The sequence below is a fragment of the Ornithorhynchus anatinus genome, chromosome 6, assembly GCF_004115215.2.
Source record: "Ornithorhynchus anatinus isolate Pmale09 chromosome 6, mOrnAna1.pri.v4, whole genome shotgun sequence".
In the NCBI taxonomy this organism is placed as follows: Eukaryota; Metazoa; Chordata; class Mammalia; order Monotremata; family Ornithorhynchidae; genus Ornithorhynchus; species Ornithorhynchus anatinus.
The window spans coordinates 25,219,132-25,237,220 of NC_041733.1; the positions used below are offsets into that span (position 1 = coordinate 25,219,132).

Below are 18,089 nucleotides of genomic sequence, written 5' to 3' on the forward strand. Positions count from 1 at the left end.
GTTCTGAGACATCCAGCTCCACAGAGCACAGTCAGAGGGCCTGGCACTGAAAACGGCCCCACTCTGGCTGCCATGGGTCTCAGGGTGATGCTGACACAGGCCTACTCTGAGCCACGGACATCATAATAATAATAATAATAATGTTGGTATTTGTTAAGCGCTTACTATGTGCGGAGCACTGTTCTAAGCAATGGGGAGGATACAGGGTAATCAGGTTGTCCCACTTGAGGCTCACAGTTTTAATCTCCATTTTACGAGGTAGCTGAGGCACAGAGCAGTTAAGTGACTTGCCCACAGTCACACAGCTGACAAGTGGCAAAGTCAGAATTCAAACCCATGACCTCCGACTCCCAAGCCCGGGCTCTTTCCACTGAGTCATGCTGCTTTTCTAAGCAGTGGACGTGTTTGGATGGGTCAAACCTGCCATGCTTTTGGCATAATACAAGCAAGGGACAATCTGCTTTGTGCCCTCCCAGCTGCCTAGTGGTTTCCCTGTTGCTTGGAGCTGGTCCCTGATGACTGCTCCAAGTCCATATCAGCCATGAGAGTCGTGGAGTTACAGTGGACTGGGGTGGAAGTCAGGCAGAATGGAGCACTGGTAAAGGAATGAGTCAGCCTGCCTATTCTGGCTTGAGAGTCAAGGAGGACAGGTAGATTTTTGGATTATTTTTTTTCTTATGGCCTCAGCGTGGTGCCTGCCCCTACCTGAGGCTGCATCATGAAAGTCTGAACTGCAGATGTGGCAGGTAGCCAGAAGACCACCAGCAGGGCTGTGTGCCCCCACAGTGAGACAGCATGGTTCCCTCCAGGTCAGGGGCAGCCAGGACACTGGCTCTGCTCGAGGTTGGGTTGGGGGAAAGCTGGCCCATGATCCTGCTGCTTCCACCAGCAGGATGCCACCTCTCACCCAGAATCCTGCAGTGTTTCCCTCATCTGTGCCAGGAATGCAGGGCCATCCAAAATCTCACTGCCATTGCTGTGGTTTAAAATACCTTGCTTCTCTCTCCCCAGTCAGTCCATCAATTGTATGTATTGAGTGCTTACTGGGTGCAGAGCACTGTATTAAGCGCATGGGAGAATACAGTGTAATAGGATTGGTAGACACATTCCCTGTCCAGAGTGAGCTTACAGAGGGGAGACAGACATTGATATAGATAATTAAATTACGGATATGGTCATAAGTGCCATGGGGCTGAAAGAAGGCTGGATAAAGGACAAGCCAAAGAAGGGAATGGGAGAAGAAGAAATGAGGGCTTAGTTGGGGAAGGTCTCTTGGAAATGTGCTTTTAATAAGGCTTTGAAGGTGGGGAGAGTGATCATCTGTTGGATATGAAGAGGGAAGGCATTCCAGACTAGAGGGAGAACTTGGGCGAAAGGTTGGCAGCAACATAGACGAAATTGGGTTACTGTGAATAGATTGGCATCAGAAGAGTGAAGTGTGCGGGCTGGGTTGTAGTAGGAAATCAGGGAGGTAAGGTAGGAGCCAGTGAGGTGGGCTTTAACACCCACTTTGCAGTATTTAGCCTTATGGGAATGGGGGCCAGGCACCATTAAATGCCTTGGCCTCCCTCCTCCCTCTCTTCCACCCCTCTCCCTCCCGCGCCCCCCCCCCCCTTTGGTTGAGTTGATTTTTACTTTCAACCCTGTTCTAGATCATATGCACCCTAGCTAAGCACCCCAGAAAAAGACAGTCTGGTGTACCTGAGCCAGAGTGGGTGGTGACAGAATGGCCATTAGCTGGCCTCTCATACACAGTGTGCTACTGGAAATGTGAGCTTATTGAGCTTAGAGTTGGCATATATATCCCTGGGCATTAACTACAGAGGGAGGTGTGGTCCCCCTCCCCACCCCTGTAAGTATGTGCCTTGTTCTCCATACTTAGGGAGACTAGGTCTAAATAAGATTGGGAAATGAGAACATCAAAGCAGGAGGCTCTCTGGTTGTTTAGGGTAGTTTTTTTGTGTATAATAAAGCAGGTTGTTAGCTCCCCCAGAGCAGGGACTATGATTTTCACTTTGGCTATGCTTTTAAGTGCCTAGTTCAGATCTCTGCACACCGGCAATTTGGCTTAGTGGAAGACAGATGGGACTGGGAACATGGAGGAACCCAGGTTCTCATCCCAACTCTGTCAGTGACCTGCTGAGTGAACTTGTAAAAGGGGGATAAAAGTCTTGCTGTTTCTCCCTCCTAGATTGAGACCCTCATGGGACAGGGACTGTGTCCAGTCTGACCATCTTGACTCTACCTCAGTGCTTAGCACATAAGTCCTAGATAAATATAATTATTAGTAATAAAGTATAATGTGCAGAAACCCTGATGTGTTTTATTCCTGAAAAGTAGCTTTGTACTTATCTGTTCAAGCCATTAGCTATTAGTCTCTCCATCCAATGCTTTTTGAGAAAAGCCTGAAAGTGTTTTTTTTTCTCTTAGAAATAATGTCACTTCTGTATCATGCAAGGTTTTGAAGGACAAAGATTCTCCATTCCCTGAGCCTTCAGCCCATCTTCCAATCAAGCAAATGAGTGGAATTTTTATAAGTGCTTACTTTATGCAGAGCACTGTACTAAGTGCTTGGGAGAGTACAATGCAACAGAATTAGCAAACTAGTTCCCCACTCATAAGGAGCTTACAGGCTTGGGCAGTTGGGCAGACAGGCATTAATTAAATAAGTCAGTTTATAATTTAAAGATATGTACATAGATGCTGCGAGGTTGGGTGGAGCGAATCTCCCTGCATCATAACTCACCTGTGAGGAAGACTTTGGAGGGCCACGACTGACCAGAACCTCCCCATTATCTCCCTTAACCGTGCTCCTCCTTAGATTAGAGAAGCAGCGTGGCCTAGGGATAAGAGCACTGGGCTTGGGAGTCAGAGGACTTGGGTTCTAATCCCAGATCCAAGGTCGCCTGTGTGACCTTGGGGAAGTCGCTTAGCTTCTCTGTGCCTGTTACCTCATCTATTAAAATGGGAATTAAGACTGTGAGCTCTATGTGGGACAGGGACTCTTGTATCTACCCCAGTACTTAGTACAGTGCCTGGCACATAGTAATTGTATAACGAATACCACAGTTGTAACAGAGGGATGAGGAAACATGCTGGGGGCTTGTCCAAATTGATGGTTCAGGTCTCTAGGGTTTCACAGGGTTGCCTCGTGACCTCCTTTTTTGGCAGAGGAAAACTGCAAGCAGGATCTTTGAGAGTCATGCCATCAACCTGGGAATCCTACTACCTCTCCTCCTCCCTCCCCGGCCCTTGTCGCCAGTTATTGGATCAGGAGAAGGGGGCATAGGTCTTTGGACCAGTGCCCCTTCTATTTTACTTGGAGTGCTGCAGGGGACTCTGGAACCCAGCATCATGGGAGATTTACCTGCCGCTTAACCGCCCTGCCACTGAGGGGTGGCCCAGGCAGAGGAGAGTGCTGGAGTGCTGGAGGGTGCTGTGGGAGTTCTGAGACTCCACCGTTTGGGAGTTAGAGTTCTCGCTGCCTCGTATTCTGTGTTATGTAGCAAGTGGCGATATCAGGTATTTTTATATTGCTGTTTCTAAGTTAGTGACCAGCAGATGGGATCTGGAAAATTACTGCCAAATGTGATTAATCCATGATAACGGAATAAAATACATGAGTAGAAAAGCTTAGGATCATCGATTAGTCCAAGAATTCATTAACTCTTTCTGGCTGCACCTTAGAGATCATCAGGTACCAGAACAAAGTGGACATTGTTGGATTGGATTTCACTCCAATTCACTTCTCACATCGATTTACATGTGCTCACTTTAGAGGACAAGATCAAATTTATTTTAGACAGAGACTTGAAGAGTCCATATCTTCGAATTAGAGAAGCAGAAGGCAGCTCTTGGGGTAACTGCTTGCTGAGCATTTCTCTTCGAATTTCACTTTGGGTTGAATAGGCATTGCAGTAAAATGCCAGAATGTATTTGCCAGACCAGCTCTTAAGTGGATCACTATTACAGTGTCATGCTCAAATAATTATACAAACAATTGGAGAAGTCTGTTTAATTTTCCAGAAAGATTATCTGAGCAATCTACTTTCTGACATTTTGTTGTGATGGTTTTATTTTTTGTTTTTGTTTTATGCCGAAATGAACCTAAATATACTTGAGGTAAAAATGCAGCCAGCATTGATATAGCCACAAGAATTCTGGATGAATTGAAGGCAATTATACATGAACTTCCCATTGGAGCTCAAATAAATGAGGACCTTTACTAGTTGGGAACAGTTATGGAAGCCCAGAATTTAGGATGATGTAATCTTTTGTCATTCTGTTCCCTATTGCAGATGATTTGTTTAAAGTTCACAAGCTTAAGCCAAATCTGAAGTGGCGACAGGCTTTCGACAACTACTTAAAAACTATGCCTCCTTATTTCTTATTGGTATGTATTTTTATATTTATTTAATAGCTAAAAAATAGCTACCACATCAGGAATTAATACATCTTACACTTTTTCCCTAAAAACTAAAATGTTTACTCTCAATTATTTTAAATGGCTGTCCTTCTTATAATATGTGGTTAGACTGTCCATTGGTTATCAATTCAATCCCCAAGTAGTACGAATACACAAACTCTTGCTTTCTGTTCTCTCACCCCCACCCCCCAACACACTTTCCACTGTTATTCTCTGTCCTAATACACCCCAAAACACTCCGAAAGAGGATCAACTGCAATATTAACTGTTTGTATTTTCTCCCTTGCTACTTCAGTGCTAGGAACAACCACCACCACTGCACCTATTTGGGCCTCCTCCTCAGTTGACTGGGCTGGGAACTTTTTCCCACTTGCTCAGAACCAGAGGCCAGGCAAAGGCAAACCCACTTTGTGGAGATGCAGCTGTAACTTTGTCCAGTCAAATGGTTCTTCTCTGTGCTTCAAAGACTGTTAATGACAGCGGCTTAAGGTGGCAGTCATAAATAGATTGGTTACATACCTCCGTGTCCTTCGAAATGAAGCCTGAGCCACATTGTTTGGCTAGGGCTCACCGGACCGAGGCCCAATTTAAGCAGGAACTGGGGTGGGCCCAGCAGGTGATTCCCCGCTGAGCAGGGAGAGACCGCTCAGATCATGCTGGGGAATAGGTCTAGTAAGAGAGTTCAACTCCTCTTCCTCATCGTACCTATCAGTTGAAAGGGCAGGAGAGGATTTTCCCCCCCACCACCCAACTGAGAGGTGGAGGTGCCAATGTGTCAAACTTTCAATGACCTGATGGGCTTTAGGCCCTAGTTTAATTTGGATAATCTGTGTTGCATAGAAATATGGGGTTTCATTGTGTAAACTCTTGAAATTAAACTTTCTCTGCTTTTGGTCCTTTTCCTAATGGGCAAATTTTGTAATGTTGCTTGGTAATTGATTTACTCAAACTAAAATTCTGGAATTACATTTACTGGCTGAATTCAAGAATAGTAAGCTAGTCTGTGTTACTCTTAAGACTTGCTGAATTCTAGTGCTCTTGATAGTGCAGATGCCACAACTTTCAACTCTTAAAATTCCCTTAATTCTCACTATGGGCCTGTTGAATGGAGGACTCGTAATGCTAAATTGACTTTGATATGGTGGCCTAATGTCCAGTAAAACCCCAAAGGAGACCATCAGACTCATTTCAGGCGTTGGCTAGATTAGATTTGAACTAAAGGTTTCAGAAGTGACAAATTGGAGACTTGAATTTTATAGTACCCCTGGCAAAACAGAAGCAGTGGGGGACAATACGAGTTGGTGGAAAAGCTTCTGGAATCTAGGATGTTGATTGAATTATTTGGATTTTCTGTTTTCCTATTCTTTCTATCTCACTCCCTTTCTTCTGTTTCTACCTTCTTTTTGCTTTCTGTATTCTTCCTGCTATTTTCATTTCTCCCTTTGATTGTTTCACATTTGAAAGTTTATGTATCGTGCCTTAACCATTAAAAAATAAGTTGCCGAAACTACTTGCCCTTGAGCCTTATAAGTGAATTCTAAAGTATTTTAAGACTCTTTTCTTACTATTGTGTATTTTGTTTCCTTATAGCCATTAAAGAAAGCACTAAGGATGATGGGAGCTCCAAATCTGATATCAGATAATTTAGATTGTGGACTTAGTTACAGTGTTATCTCTTACCTTAAAAAACTCAGCCAACAGGTAGTATTGATAAAACCTTTGCCCTTAGAAGTGCATTTTCTTTTCTTCAGTAAAATTGCAATTTTATAAATGTTCATTTCTATTCCTTTTGGGATTAGTATTAAATTCACTACATTGATTAAACTTCATGTAAGGATCTCTTTGACTTTTCATAATGTTGACCCAATTTCTCCTCCCCTATTCTGCTTTCAGCAAGACCAGGAGTTAGGCAAATTATCTAGTGGCTAATCTGTTGCTCACCTACTTGTGTGCTTCTCAGTATATCTCTTTGTTTTATAGCAGTTCCCCAATTAAGATTGTCCAACTTGCAGGTGGCCCTTGGGTAGTTTCCAGAAAGTTTTTGAAAATCCTGCCGGGTCTCCTATATTAAAACCCAAGATGGTAGAGTCCAGATCTAGCGTGACCCCAGTTGGGATCACTGGAAGCACGGGCCAGGAGACCTGAGTATGAGTGTTTTTACCTTGCCTGTTGCCACACAACTGATCAGTAGCAAAATGAGGACTGTAGTTCATGAGCTGGTGATTCCTACCATAGGGTTATTAGTGTATTCACTGTATTTCTGAAAAATCTGAGAGTTAGTCCTTGTTTCTCAAAATGAGGGTTTTCAAGAGGAGTTGTGGAGCTGGGTTTAAGGCTCCTTAGCAGTTTCCTCGGATCAATAGAATCACCTCATTAGACCATACCAACACGCTCAGTACTGCCCACCTTTTCTGAACCACCACTTCCACACTCCACCGTGTTCCCCATTATTGCTTTTATTTCCTGCCCATTTCTCCCCATTAGCACCTTGCTCTCTACCTGCCCCTCACGGTCATTACCTCTGCTCCCGTTATCCTAGCCCCAAATAGCCCTAGCCTGTAATGCAGGTCAGAATTTGGTCTTTTTCTTAAATGGGTGAAACAAAGAAAATTGGGTAACAGTAACTTCTATCTCAACAGCATGGAAATTTTGCTGTGTTTTGGCAGGGCAGCTGGAGAAATGATATGGGGAAAAGAGGCGGTGAAATGAAAAAGCATGAGAACCTTTAGAAGCGTGGCTACTATATGTGGAGGAATTATTTATTTATTTATTTATTTTACAAATTCTTTTGTTTTCATTCCAAGCTGTTTTTTGGAATTGCTATGTGCTCCTGAGTCAAGGAGACATTGATGACAGAATGCAATATCCAGGATAATAACATTAAATTAGACCTGTTTTCACTAATTCCACCATCATAGAATTAAAAAAATTACCTCACTAAAGAACAGATTGGCACTGATTTTTGGTGCTGTGCTAAGTAAATTTTAATTGTAAAAATTAAATTGGTCTCTTCATTATTTTTTTTTAATCTCACTCACTTCCTGCCACCAGGCTTAAAGGCCCCAGAAAGAAAGGGATCCAACTGACTTCACTCCCCTGTCTATTCAAAAGTAATGGGTCCCACCCATGGATGATATTCTAGATAAACGGGACCATGTTTTGTTTTGTTTTTAATGGAATTTGTTAAGCACATTACTGTGTGCCCGGCACTGTACTAAGCACTGGGGAAGCTAAAGCTAATCTGGTTGGATACAGTACATGTCCCTCATGGAGTGCACAGTCTTAATCCCCATTTTATGGATGAGGTAACTGAGGCAAAGAGAAGTTAAGTGACTTGTCGGAGGTCACACAGCAGGCAAGTGGTAGAGCTGGGACTAGAACCCAGGTCCTTCGGATTCCCAGGCCATGCTCTTTCTACTAGGCCACACTATTTCTCAAAGCCATGTTTCCGATTTCACATAATATAAACACTTATCGACCATGATGCTGAAAACTGTAAAGCTATGGTGGAACTAGGTCTTTAGTTAGGGAAGGAGGGAGAGATGCTAGCCACATCCCCTCTATTTGTGGACTCTAGAGTCTTCCAGTGATCTAGAGCAGTTGTGGAAGTACAATTCTGGTTGTGTACTACACTGCCAAATTAGGTGACTGATGGACCAGACTATTTTTCCTTTTTGGGCTCTGGAAAGTGGATCAGCATTTAGAACTCTAAATTCTAAACTTCCTGGTTAAGTGGGTTTAGTTCTGCTCTTGCTAGAAAGCGAGATTAAAGCCCACTGATTATTGATAAAATGTCTTAAAAGGAAAAGGCTTTTGCTAGCACTGTTTTGAAATCGAGTTGTATGGTAACCAAATATTCTTTATAAATATGGGTGTAGATGCCAAATTTTTTCTGATTTTCTTTGTTTATTGATCTAATCATTTTCGTACTAATTGGAAGCTAAACAACTGTTAATTATATTTTCTCTAACTCCATATATTAGCTATATCCAATTTTCTTAGAAGAGCACAAATACCTTAGAAATTAGGTATAGTTGAATTATACATCTTTGGTATATTAAACATTATCTTTAGTTGTATTGGAGAAGAGTTAGCGATATAGTAGATGTATTTAATATGTAATTTAACTTCATTTTAGACCAAAATTGAATCAGAAAGAATAATAGCGTCGGTGGGAAAGAAAGCCCCTCAGGAGACTGGAATTAAAGTGAAAAATCACTCCACTGGATTGTCTTTAGTTCATAGTAAAGATTTTAAACAGCTACTGCAAGGAATTACAGGTGAAACTCCACTGAGATTAACAGAAATGAACATTAAAGAGTTTGCTGGTTTCCAAATAGGACTCTTAAACAAGGTAAATTTTTATATAAAAGATTTGAAATTTCTTAGTCTTTCATGGTATTTTTGTTGTTCTCATTTCTCAGTTTGGAAGGGAAACAGCCCCCATTCAAAATAGGAGTAAGTCTAGATTAATTGGATGGGTGGTTTACAAATGTTTGAAATATTTTTCCAAGATATTCCTAAAAATTAAGAGTTTCAAAACCTGGAAATAGAAATTTCTCCCAGTCACTGCTGAAAAGATAATCTGGAATGTGACTGGAGTTATTGGAGAATGCATTTAATTTTAGAAATCATTATTATTTCCGTGTAGTTGTATTCATTGTATAAAAATACAAATGCCAACATTATTGGATGAAACCGTCTAGACTAATTGAGATTAATTGTCCTTCATTTAAAACAGGATTTGAAACCTCAGGCATATAGGAATGCTTATGATATTCCTCGTAGCAGTCTTTTAGACCAGTTAACTAGAATGAGATCTAATTTACTGAAAACCCACAAGCTTATTGTTGGACAAGATGAAGGTAAGGAACGGTTTCTTGGCTACCATTGGGCTTGGGGCTATTTCTTGCCTATTTTTCTATCTTACCATTTAGAATGTCTACTTTAAATGCCCCTTACACCCACAAACAGAGCAACAAGCAGCTCGCCTGGGCCAGTTTAAAGTAATTTATACCTGTTTTGTATGCTGTACTCTCACAGATTGCCTTCATAGTGTACCAGTAGCTCAGATGGGTAACTATCAGGAGTATCTGAAGATGTTGCCTTCTCCACTTCGAGAGATTGATCCAGATCAACCAAAAAGACTTCATACTTTTGGCAATCCCTTTAAACAAGATAAGAAGGTAGGAATTTTTCTATTTCCGGAAGGTATCTTTCTCCCTCCCTTCCTTCCTGGGATAAGATTCTCATTGTAATTTGGAATTAGCCCATTGTTTTCAAAATTGAAATCTGGTATCTGTATTAGTATAAGTAGTGAAAGAGTGACCACTGAAAACCTGAGGAAGAGAATCCTATAGTATTCATTGGACTTTGAATAGGTGTTATCTTTGTGGGAACCCAGAGTACTTTAATTGGAGATAACCTTACCTGGAAATGTAAAGAAGATTTTTGGGACTAACTGTAAAGGTGGGGTTTTGGGGGTTTATGTTTGATAGTTTTGTTTTTTAATGGAATGCTTTCATTTCGGCCTCCTAGGGAATGATGATCGATGAAGCGGATGAGTTTGTGACAGGTCCACAGAACAAAATTAAGCGTCCTGGAGAACCAAATACTCCAGCCTCATTGAAAAGAAGGCGGAGCATGTCCCCTCTGTTAAGAAGACCGCAGACACCCCCTATAATAACTAACCACGTTGGAGGAAAAGGACCACCTTCGCCCTCGGGATCTCCATCTTATCCAAACCTCATAAAGCCCATCCCAGTACTTAAAGGTATAACTACAGAACCATGGTGGCTAAGATTTCTTTTCCAGTGGCGTCAGTAGTCTTTAAAGCTGTTGTTGGTTATGTTTTCTCTGTTCCTGTGTGTTTATTTTACCTTCCCACAAATGATATGCAGGGGAAAAAATAGGATGTCCTCTTAACAACGATAATGATGATGATAATGGTATGAGCAGTAATTTAAAAAATAATCAGATCAGACAATCCCTGTCCCTCAAGGTGCTCTAAGAGGTTGGAAAGGCAGGTATCATTCATTCAGTCATATTTATTGAGCGCTTACTGCATGCAGAGCACTGTACTAAGCGTTTGCAAAGTACAATTCAATCGGGAACAGGCACAGTGAATTTTTAGCTATTTGTCCAGGGCTGCAGGAGGCCCATGATAGCTGAGACCAGAGCTTGGGTCTCCGGATTCCTAATTTCACCTTCGTTCCATTAGGCCTCGCTGCCTTCCTCTTTAAAAAACAGGCAGTGGCTTTATGTACTAGTTCCTTTGTCGAGCAAACAAAATAAGCCCCTGGCAATTTTAGCACACCATAGTATTCTTCAGATTTAGTACCCTGCAATTGAAGGTCAGGAGTGTGTGTGGAATTGCGGGGGGGGGGGGGGGGGGGGGGGGGTATTGTCAGGGGGAGGAGAGCTCTCTTGGGTGAAGGATTGTGGAATCTTCATTATTATTCATTTTGGTACTTATATTTGGACAGAATGTGGTAGGGTACTCCAAAATGAGTAATTTTGCTCTTATAAAATGGTGCAATTATAAACTGAATATCTTAATTTGAATTCCAGACACCAGTGCAGTTCAAGATGGTAATGGAGAGAAGATAGAAAACTGTCAGTCACAGGATAAGCAAGTCGATGGCTTGTCATCACAGTTGGTTTCATCGGGTCCTGCAGTTATTGGGGAAGATGGAATTCTACCAAATGACCTGGACTCTCTGCCTAATGAAATGAATTGTTTAAGTGAAGATGGACTGGATCACAAACCTGGTAGCAATTCACTTGTTAGAGGATCTGTAAACTACAGTCATTCACTAGATGACCAAAAAGTGGTGGTGGAGGAGTCAACTTCTGGAACGGTGCCAAGTGCATTGAAAATCACCCATAGTATGATAGAAGGGAATAATGCTGATATCAAAATTAAAGTAATGAAGGAGGTTCGCAAGCCCGGAAGAAGTAAGTGCAAAACGACAGTCTGATAGCCCAGTACTTATTGAATGTGTTCCTTCAGATAAAAGGGTTTCATTACAGAATGTCGAGGCAGGGAAACTGACATCTTGTAGTCAGAGTTAAACACATCTTGAGATGGCTGACTCGTTTTATCCTGTCTTTTGGTAAGAAAATAGGTCAATTACTGAAAATTTACCTTCTCCCACTTGGGTAATTTTTCCGTGCTTTACATATAGTATCTTCCCCTGGCGAACACTGCGCGCAGAGAGTTGTGTACATGCATAAAGGCCTAATCAGCTCACGGTACTTATTAAATACTTACTGTGTAAAGGAAACTATTAGGAATCTGGGAAAGTGCAGTAGGGATAAAAGCCATAATTCCTACCCTTGGGTTTACAGTTTAAAATGTGGATTTTTTTAGATTATAACTAAAATATACTTTTTATATAGTTGTGAGGTTTCTGGGTAAACCAAGAGAACTGGCATTGACCTCAGAAATGGTCTTTTAAAAAGATGATTGAATATGCTTAATTTATATGACAATTATTTGGGGAAGTAGATACCATATTGATTTAACTCTTAGAACTATTTAGAAGTTAGAATTCAGTGTGCAGATTTCTTAACTTTGGTGATAACAGACTTTTAGCAGGCTGTGTTGTGTTCATAGAGTACAGAAAAAACCTGGCAACTCAGTTATCGAATGCCAAAGAACTTTATTTTGATTAAATACTAATATCTTCTAAAACCATAATGAAAGATTACAGCTTAGAGAAATAGCACAGAAAAACGAGTTTGTTTTTTAATCTTCAGATTATGAAAAGATCTTCACTTTGCTCGAGGAAGTACAAGGACCTGTGGAAATCCAGAAATACTTCATCGAATTTACTATCAAGGAAGCAGCAAGGTTTGTATTAGAGAAGAGCTGGGTGGTCTTTTCTTCCTGGGACCGTGACCGGGGCAGGGCAAAAGAGCTGCTGCTTGTTCTCTCCCTGCCTCTCCACTCCCATATAAAGATATCCAGATGGTAGGCTCGTGTCTAGCACTTACCGAGAACATCGAGCCTCCTGTATCATCTGAGATTATCCAAGAGGCTGAATTTATGTGAGAAGGGAACAGGATTGCGTAGTCATGGGGAGGGTGGAAGGATTAGAGGCTTCAGCAGATAGTGATAAGGTGTAGTGCTGCAGGAAACTTTGCACCACCGTCTCCTCCACTGGAGGAAAATACAGTTTTATGGGGAAGAGAATAGCTCTACCCAAGACAACATCTCTGGTCACCGAATAAAAACGGCAGGTGAGTCAGGTCAGTGTTCTAATCCCAGTTATCCTAAATCGAGAGATGCCATGCTGGCAAAACTGAGGGGGGTCTTAAGCATCCTGACACAAGGGAGAAGTGATTGAACGTACATAGTAGAGTGACTGAGGGAAAACTCCAGAGTCTGGGCAGGTTCCCACTTCTGCCATCCAAAATGAATGGTTGTTTTTCCTATTTCCTATTTTCTTGGGTGGAGGTTCCACTTCCTCCTTTGGTCGTCTGTTCAAACTGTCAGGTGATCACAAAATTTTCTATTGTACTGACACGATTTCACTCACCTTCCTTCTGTCTGTGGAATTGGAGAAAAATTGGTTTGAAATCTTTTTTACTCTTAATATTCCCAAACATAGTTAAATAGTGGTAAGTGGTAATGTTTACTGAGCATCTGCCGAGTGAAATGTATTATGCTGAAGTGCTTGAAATAACCCCGTCAACCGTATTTTCTCCAGAATAAATTTGACCAACTCAAGATTTTTCACAGCTACTATCCTCTGCCCGATTAACCATTTTCTTCTTGTTGCTCTTTCCTGGGACCATGCAAGTTTCTCTCCATTCTTAAAATGTAAAGAATAGAGCGGGGCACGACACTACTGAATGAGTCTGACCATCGTTGGATCCAGTGGTTACTTCTCATCTTTTCCATGTCCTGTTGGTGCTAGCAGTCCAGAACTCGTCATTTCAATAACAATGATATCGCTGAGTCACGGCCATTAGGACGTGACATTTTTCTGCTGCACTTGGGCCTTAACTAGATATTTCCTTTGGTACTTGGTGTAATTTGGTGATTTTTCTCTAGACGGAGGGTTTTATTTTGTATTTGTCATATAGTAGTAGTATTCATATTTACTGTGATTGTGAGCCCCACATGGGACAGGGACTGTGTGAAACTCAGTTTGCTTGTATCCTACCCAACATTTAGTTCATTGCCTGACACATAGTAAGTGCTTAACAAATCCCATTATTATTATTACTAAGTGTCAGTTGAATGCAATGCCCTGAATTAAACACTTGGATAGACAGTAGAAACACAAGACACACTCCCTGCCCTTATGGAGCAAACACTTTAGTTGGGGAAAGAAATATGGAAATGTTCACAAGCTCCATGAAACCAGCAGGAGAAACATGCTGACCATCTAATGAAGAGGGGTATGAGGTGGGGAGGGGGGCTTGGAGTAGTTGAGAAAAGCAAGCAGGGAGGGAGGGAGGGGCTCAGTAATGCCAAGCAAGGGGAAGAGGGAAGTGGGGCTGTGTGATCCAACTGTAAAGAAGCTTAACGCCGGATATAACCGGGTGCAGACAAATAGAGTGGTAAGAAAGTTAAGGCCTTTGGGTTCTTATCAAGTTCTATGTGTCTTCTAGCTGGTCATAGTTGTAATTCTTTGATTCCCTTTTCCAAAGTGAGGTCAACCTAGAAGATGCTGATAGACTCCCCCAAAGGCATCCTAACAGAGTGTCACATGTCACAGGACAAACACTTTGAAGCCCTTATTCCAAATGAGTACCAGAACAACACCTCACCCCCACCCCCTCCAATGGCCCTGGGTCCCTCATGGGCTGGACAGGGTGCCCCTGTGAAAGAGCAATGGGCACTGCTCTGTGGAGCAGTTCTATCAGCCAGTCTCAGTACCTCCTTGGGGGCAAGGAGGGAAGCCCTCAATTTCAGGCACATTGTCCCCCTATAGTCTCTTCCTCTCTGGGTGGTGGGGACTGAGGGATGGGGGATAATGTGAGCAATCAGGGGAAGGTGTCCAGTGGGCTCCCAAAGGAAGGCATTTCAGAAACCACTCAGATTCTGGCCCTTAGCCCAGAGCACCTTCTGTCCAGGGAAAGGGGAACTACCCACCTGCCAACTAAATCCCCATGGCTATTGAACTTCCTCATCTTGGTTCTGAATTGACTGTTTTTCTCATCTTGCCAGGCCATACCTTGCTAGATTTTAGTAGTACTAATCTTGGTGGCGTCCTCACATTTATCAAGCATACAGTACTTTCGATCCCACCATTCAAGGCACCAGTCGTTTATTAAGTGCCCACGAAGCAAAGCACTCTTCTCGGCCAGTGGGAAAGTTATAATGAAATGAGGGATCTCAGATACCTGGCTCTCTGGGCATTTTGCACTCTGGGTGTGGTTGGGAGGGGAGGCAGGGTGAGAGAAAAGTCAACAGACACATGTCAACTTGCACATCTTAATGTCGTCATCGAACCCCAAACCAAACACCAGTTGCCCAACCTCTGGGGAAGGTAGCAGCTACCTAACCCTCTCGGTGGAGAATGAGGCGCAGAAGGGGAAGGTTTGGCTCTCTTGGAGTGGTTAGTGGGTGGTTGGTTGGAGAAGAATATCCTGGTCAGTCATTAGGATTTGCAGGCGGGGTTTGTGTCAAGGGACCTCCCGAGCCACGGGACACTATTCGACCCCATCCTTTAGTACCAATAAACAATGAGGGAAGCAAAAAGAAAGGGGGACGTATAGGGTACAAAACTGGCTAGATAAAAAGATGATGAATTTCTCTTAACAGCATCTCCATTAAATGTCGCTCTCTCGTTCTTCCAGGTTTAAAAAACGAGTCCTAATACAACATCTAGAGAGAATACTAGAAGAACTAGATTTCAACAGTCTCCCCAAGAGAGTTAATCATGTCAACAGCAGATAATAGCGAATCGCCAGACAAATACGGACCGGGGATGAGTTTGCTGTGCTGCAGAAGAGTGGGACAGGGTGTGGCTAGCACCCTCGCTACGCTTGGCGGTCAAGGGACTTCACTGCCAGCCTGAGAAGAAGCAGTGGAGCTTTAACTTTACGAACCACTTGTCAGCAGGAGCTGGGCAATGGCCGTATGAATTTGCTCTGAAAGGTGTGGCTTTTTTGTCTGTGGAGGGTGCTATTCGTTCAGCACGCTGAAGACAATAACCATTGCTGCCCCTCCTACAGGTGATGAGAGTTTACTCATTTGAACTTTGTCATTTTAAGACATTTCTGGGCCCCAGGCAGCATGCCACGTTAGAAGTGTGGCCCTGTCTGCACTCTGTGGAAAGACGCTCTGTGTTCAGACTCGAGTGGCGATATTGCATGTTGCCACAGCCAAATACCAGAGTAATGTTTCTGAGAACATAGCCATGCCTTTAGACTGTGCAAGTTTCAGTGTAGATTGAATCAAACAGTAAAGAAACTGCTATTCTGTAGTCATGAGAAGTAAAGGCAGCCCTGTGACTGTTTCCTCCTGGTGGTCACTAAACAATCTACCTCAGACTCTCTTCTGTTTTGTCTACAGACATTATGAAAGTGCACCTGAGGCTTCCCAGGTCCCTGACTTCAGTTGTCTTTCATCCTGTGAGGACGGAGACTCTTCAGGTGGACTTGCACACGCTGTGCTTTGGAAGCACTAAAAGAATGTTTTTAAAACGTGTATTTTACATTTAATGTTCATACAAAAGATTATTTTGAACAGTATTGTTATGAGATCATTAATTTGATATTTTAACTGTAAAAATTTTGGACCATGTGTACATACAAAATAAAAATTTTATCAATTTTTAATTGGTGCACGATCTTACTGGAGAAGGTTTTAAGCAGTATGTCTTTGCTCCTAATATGCTGTTCTTCCTTTCACAAAAATTTTAGGAAACAAGACCATTACTTTTGCGGGGGAAAGGACTAAAATACAAAGCGTCACTGATCCTGTGTTTAATTTGACCCAGGAATACTAAATTTGATAAATGAGAAAAATTTTTAGCAATAAGTTGCAGTTGGTGGGGGGGTGGAAATTCACTCCCCAGTTGATACTGAAAGTATTTCAATAGCGACAGAATGGTGAGTGGTTGCATAATTAGAGACTTGTTTAGAATTAGTCATAAAATCTACTGTTAATGTTAGAGCAGGTTGGCACATTAAATTCCTCCTAAAGGAAGGAAACCCCCAAAATAAGAGTTTGAATATTTTTAAAACGGGGCAGACCTCCTTTTCTCTCAATTCTAGCTCTTTAAAAAATGTTCAGTTGTGCTTGCTGATACTTACTTTTTCCAAAACAGGTCACAAGGCCCTCTCGGCTTTACTTTTATTTATGAGGTTTTTTTGGGGGGGGTGTCGGTTTGATTTTTTTCTGGTTTTTGACTAATTTAGACAAATTGCTAGTGCTTCGATTGCGATGTAGAATTTCTCAGTGATAAAGCTGGAACTTCTGAATAAACTTCCAAGTTACTGTGGTGCATTCCTACGTAGAGAGTTGCTAGTGGAAACCCTTCTGAAATTGTTCCTGTTTTGGAGATGGATAGCCCTCTGGGTAATATCCCAAGTGCTTAGTACAGTGCTCTGCACATAGTAAGGGCTCAGTAAATACCCTTGATGATGGGTTTTGCTTATGAGCCAAGAAACCCTCAGGTGAATTAGTAGAGATTTCTCTAGATACATGCCACCTCACTTTTGCCTGAAATGTGCATAGGGGTATTAACAAAGGAGAGTCCAGAATGTTCTTTATATCTGGAATTTATATATCTGGAATTTATATCTGTCTGGACATGTAGCCATTTGCAAGGCTGTTTGCTTCTGTTTGGCCAGTGAGTGCATCTCCTGCTCATTTGGGTTTTTTTTTAATGGTATTCATTTACTCTGTTCCAGGCACTGTACCAAACCCTGGAGTAGATACAGGCTAGTTTGGACACAGTCTATATCCCACATAGGACTCACGGTCTTAATCCCTATTTTACAGATGAGGTAACTGAGGCACAGAGAAGTTAAGCAACTTGCACAGAGGCACAGAGGACAAGTGGCAGAGCCAGTATTAGAACCCAGATCTAATCCAGTGCTTAATCCACTAGGCCTCGCTGCTTCTGATGCTGTTCTTCTGTTGTGTCTTTCCAAGTGATTTATGGTCACAACTGTAATAAGGTCTTGTAAATGAAGAAAATTACTGGGGAGAGACAGGACAGGAGGCAGGGAGGTCGATGAGGAGGCTGATGCAGTAGTCCAGATAGGGGAGGGAAAGTGATTGGGTTGGTTTAGTAGCAGTTTGGATGGAGAAGGATGGATTTTAGCAATGTGAAGATAGCACTGATAGGATGTGGCAATATTGAATATATGGTCAAATGAGAGAGATGAGTCTAAGATAATGACAAGGTCATGGGCTTGTGAGACATGGAGGATGACGGTACTGTGTACAGTGACAGTAAAGTCAGGGTGAGGATAGGATTTGGGTGAGAAGACTTAAAAAGTTCTGTTTTAGATGTGATACATTTGAGGTGTCAGCAGGACATCCAAGTAGAGGTGTCCTGAAGGCAAGTGGAAATGCAGAACTGCAGAGTGGAGAGATGAGGGCAGGAGATGTAGATTTGGTAATCATCCGCATAGAGATGGTGGTTGAAATCACGGGAGCAAATGAGTTCTCCAAGGGAGTGGATATAGATGA

The 18,089-nt window shown here is 42.3% G+C and overlaps 1 protein-coding gene across 1 annotated transcript in view; it reads left to right on the top strand.

The window, feature by feature from the left end:
• Positions 1 to 16,225, top strand: part of LOC100081443 (integrator complex subunit 6-like) — a 48,570-nt gene extending 32,345 nt beyond the window's left edge. Inside the window, 9 exon segments of the mRNA XM_029067260.2 lie at positions 4,299 to 4,393; positions 6,017 to 6,127; positions 8,565 to 8,780; positions 9,168 to 9,291; positions 9,470 to 9,612; positions 9,965 to 10,199; positions 10,997 to 11,383; positions 12,188 to 12,281; positions 15,242 to 16,225. Of these exon segments, the coding sequence (XP_028923093.1) occupies positions 4,299 to 4,393; positions 6,017 to 6,127; positions 8,565 to 8,780; positions 9,168 to 9,291; positions 9,470 to 9,612; positions 9,965 to 10,199; positions 10,997 to 11,383; positions 12,188 to 12,281; positions 15,242 to 15,341 (1,505 nt within the window). The 3' untranslated portion in view covers positions 15,342 to 16,225.
• The last annotated feature ends 1,864 nt before the right edge of the window (positions 16,226 to 18,089 follow it).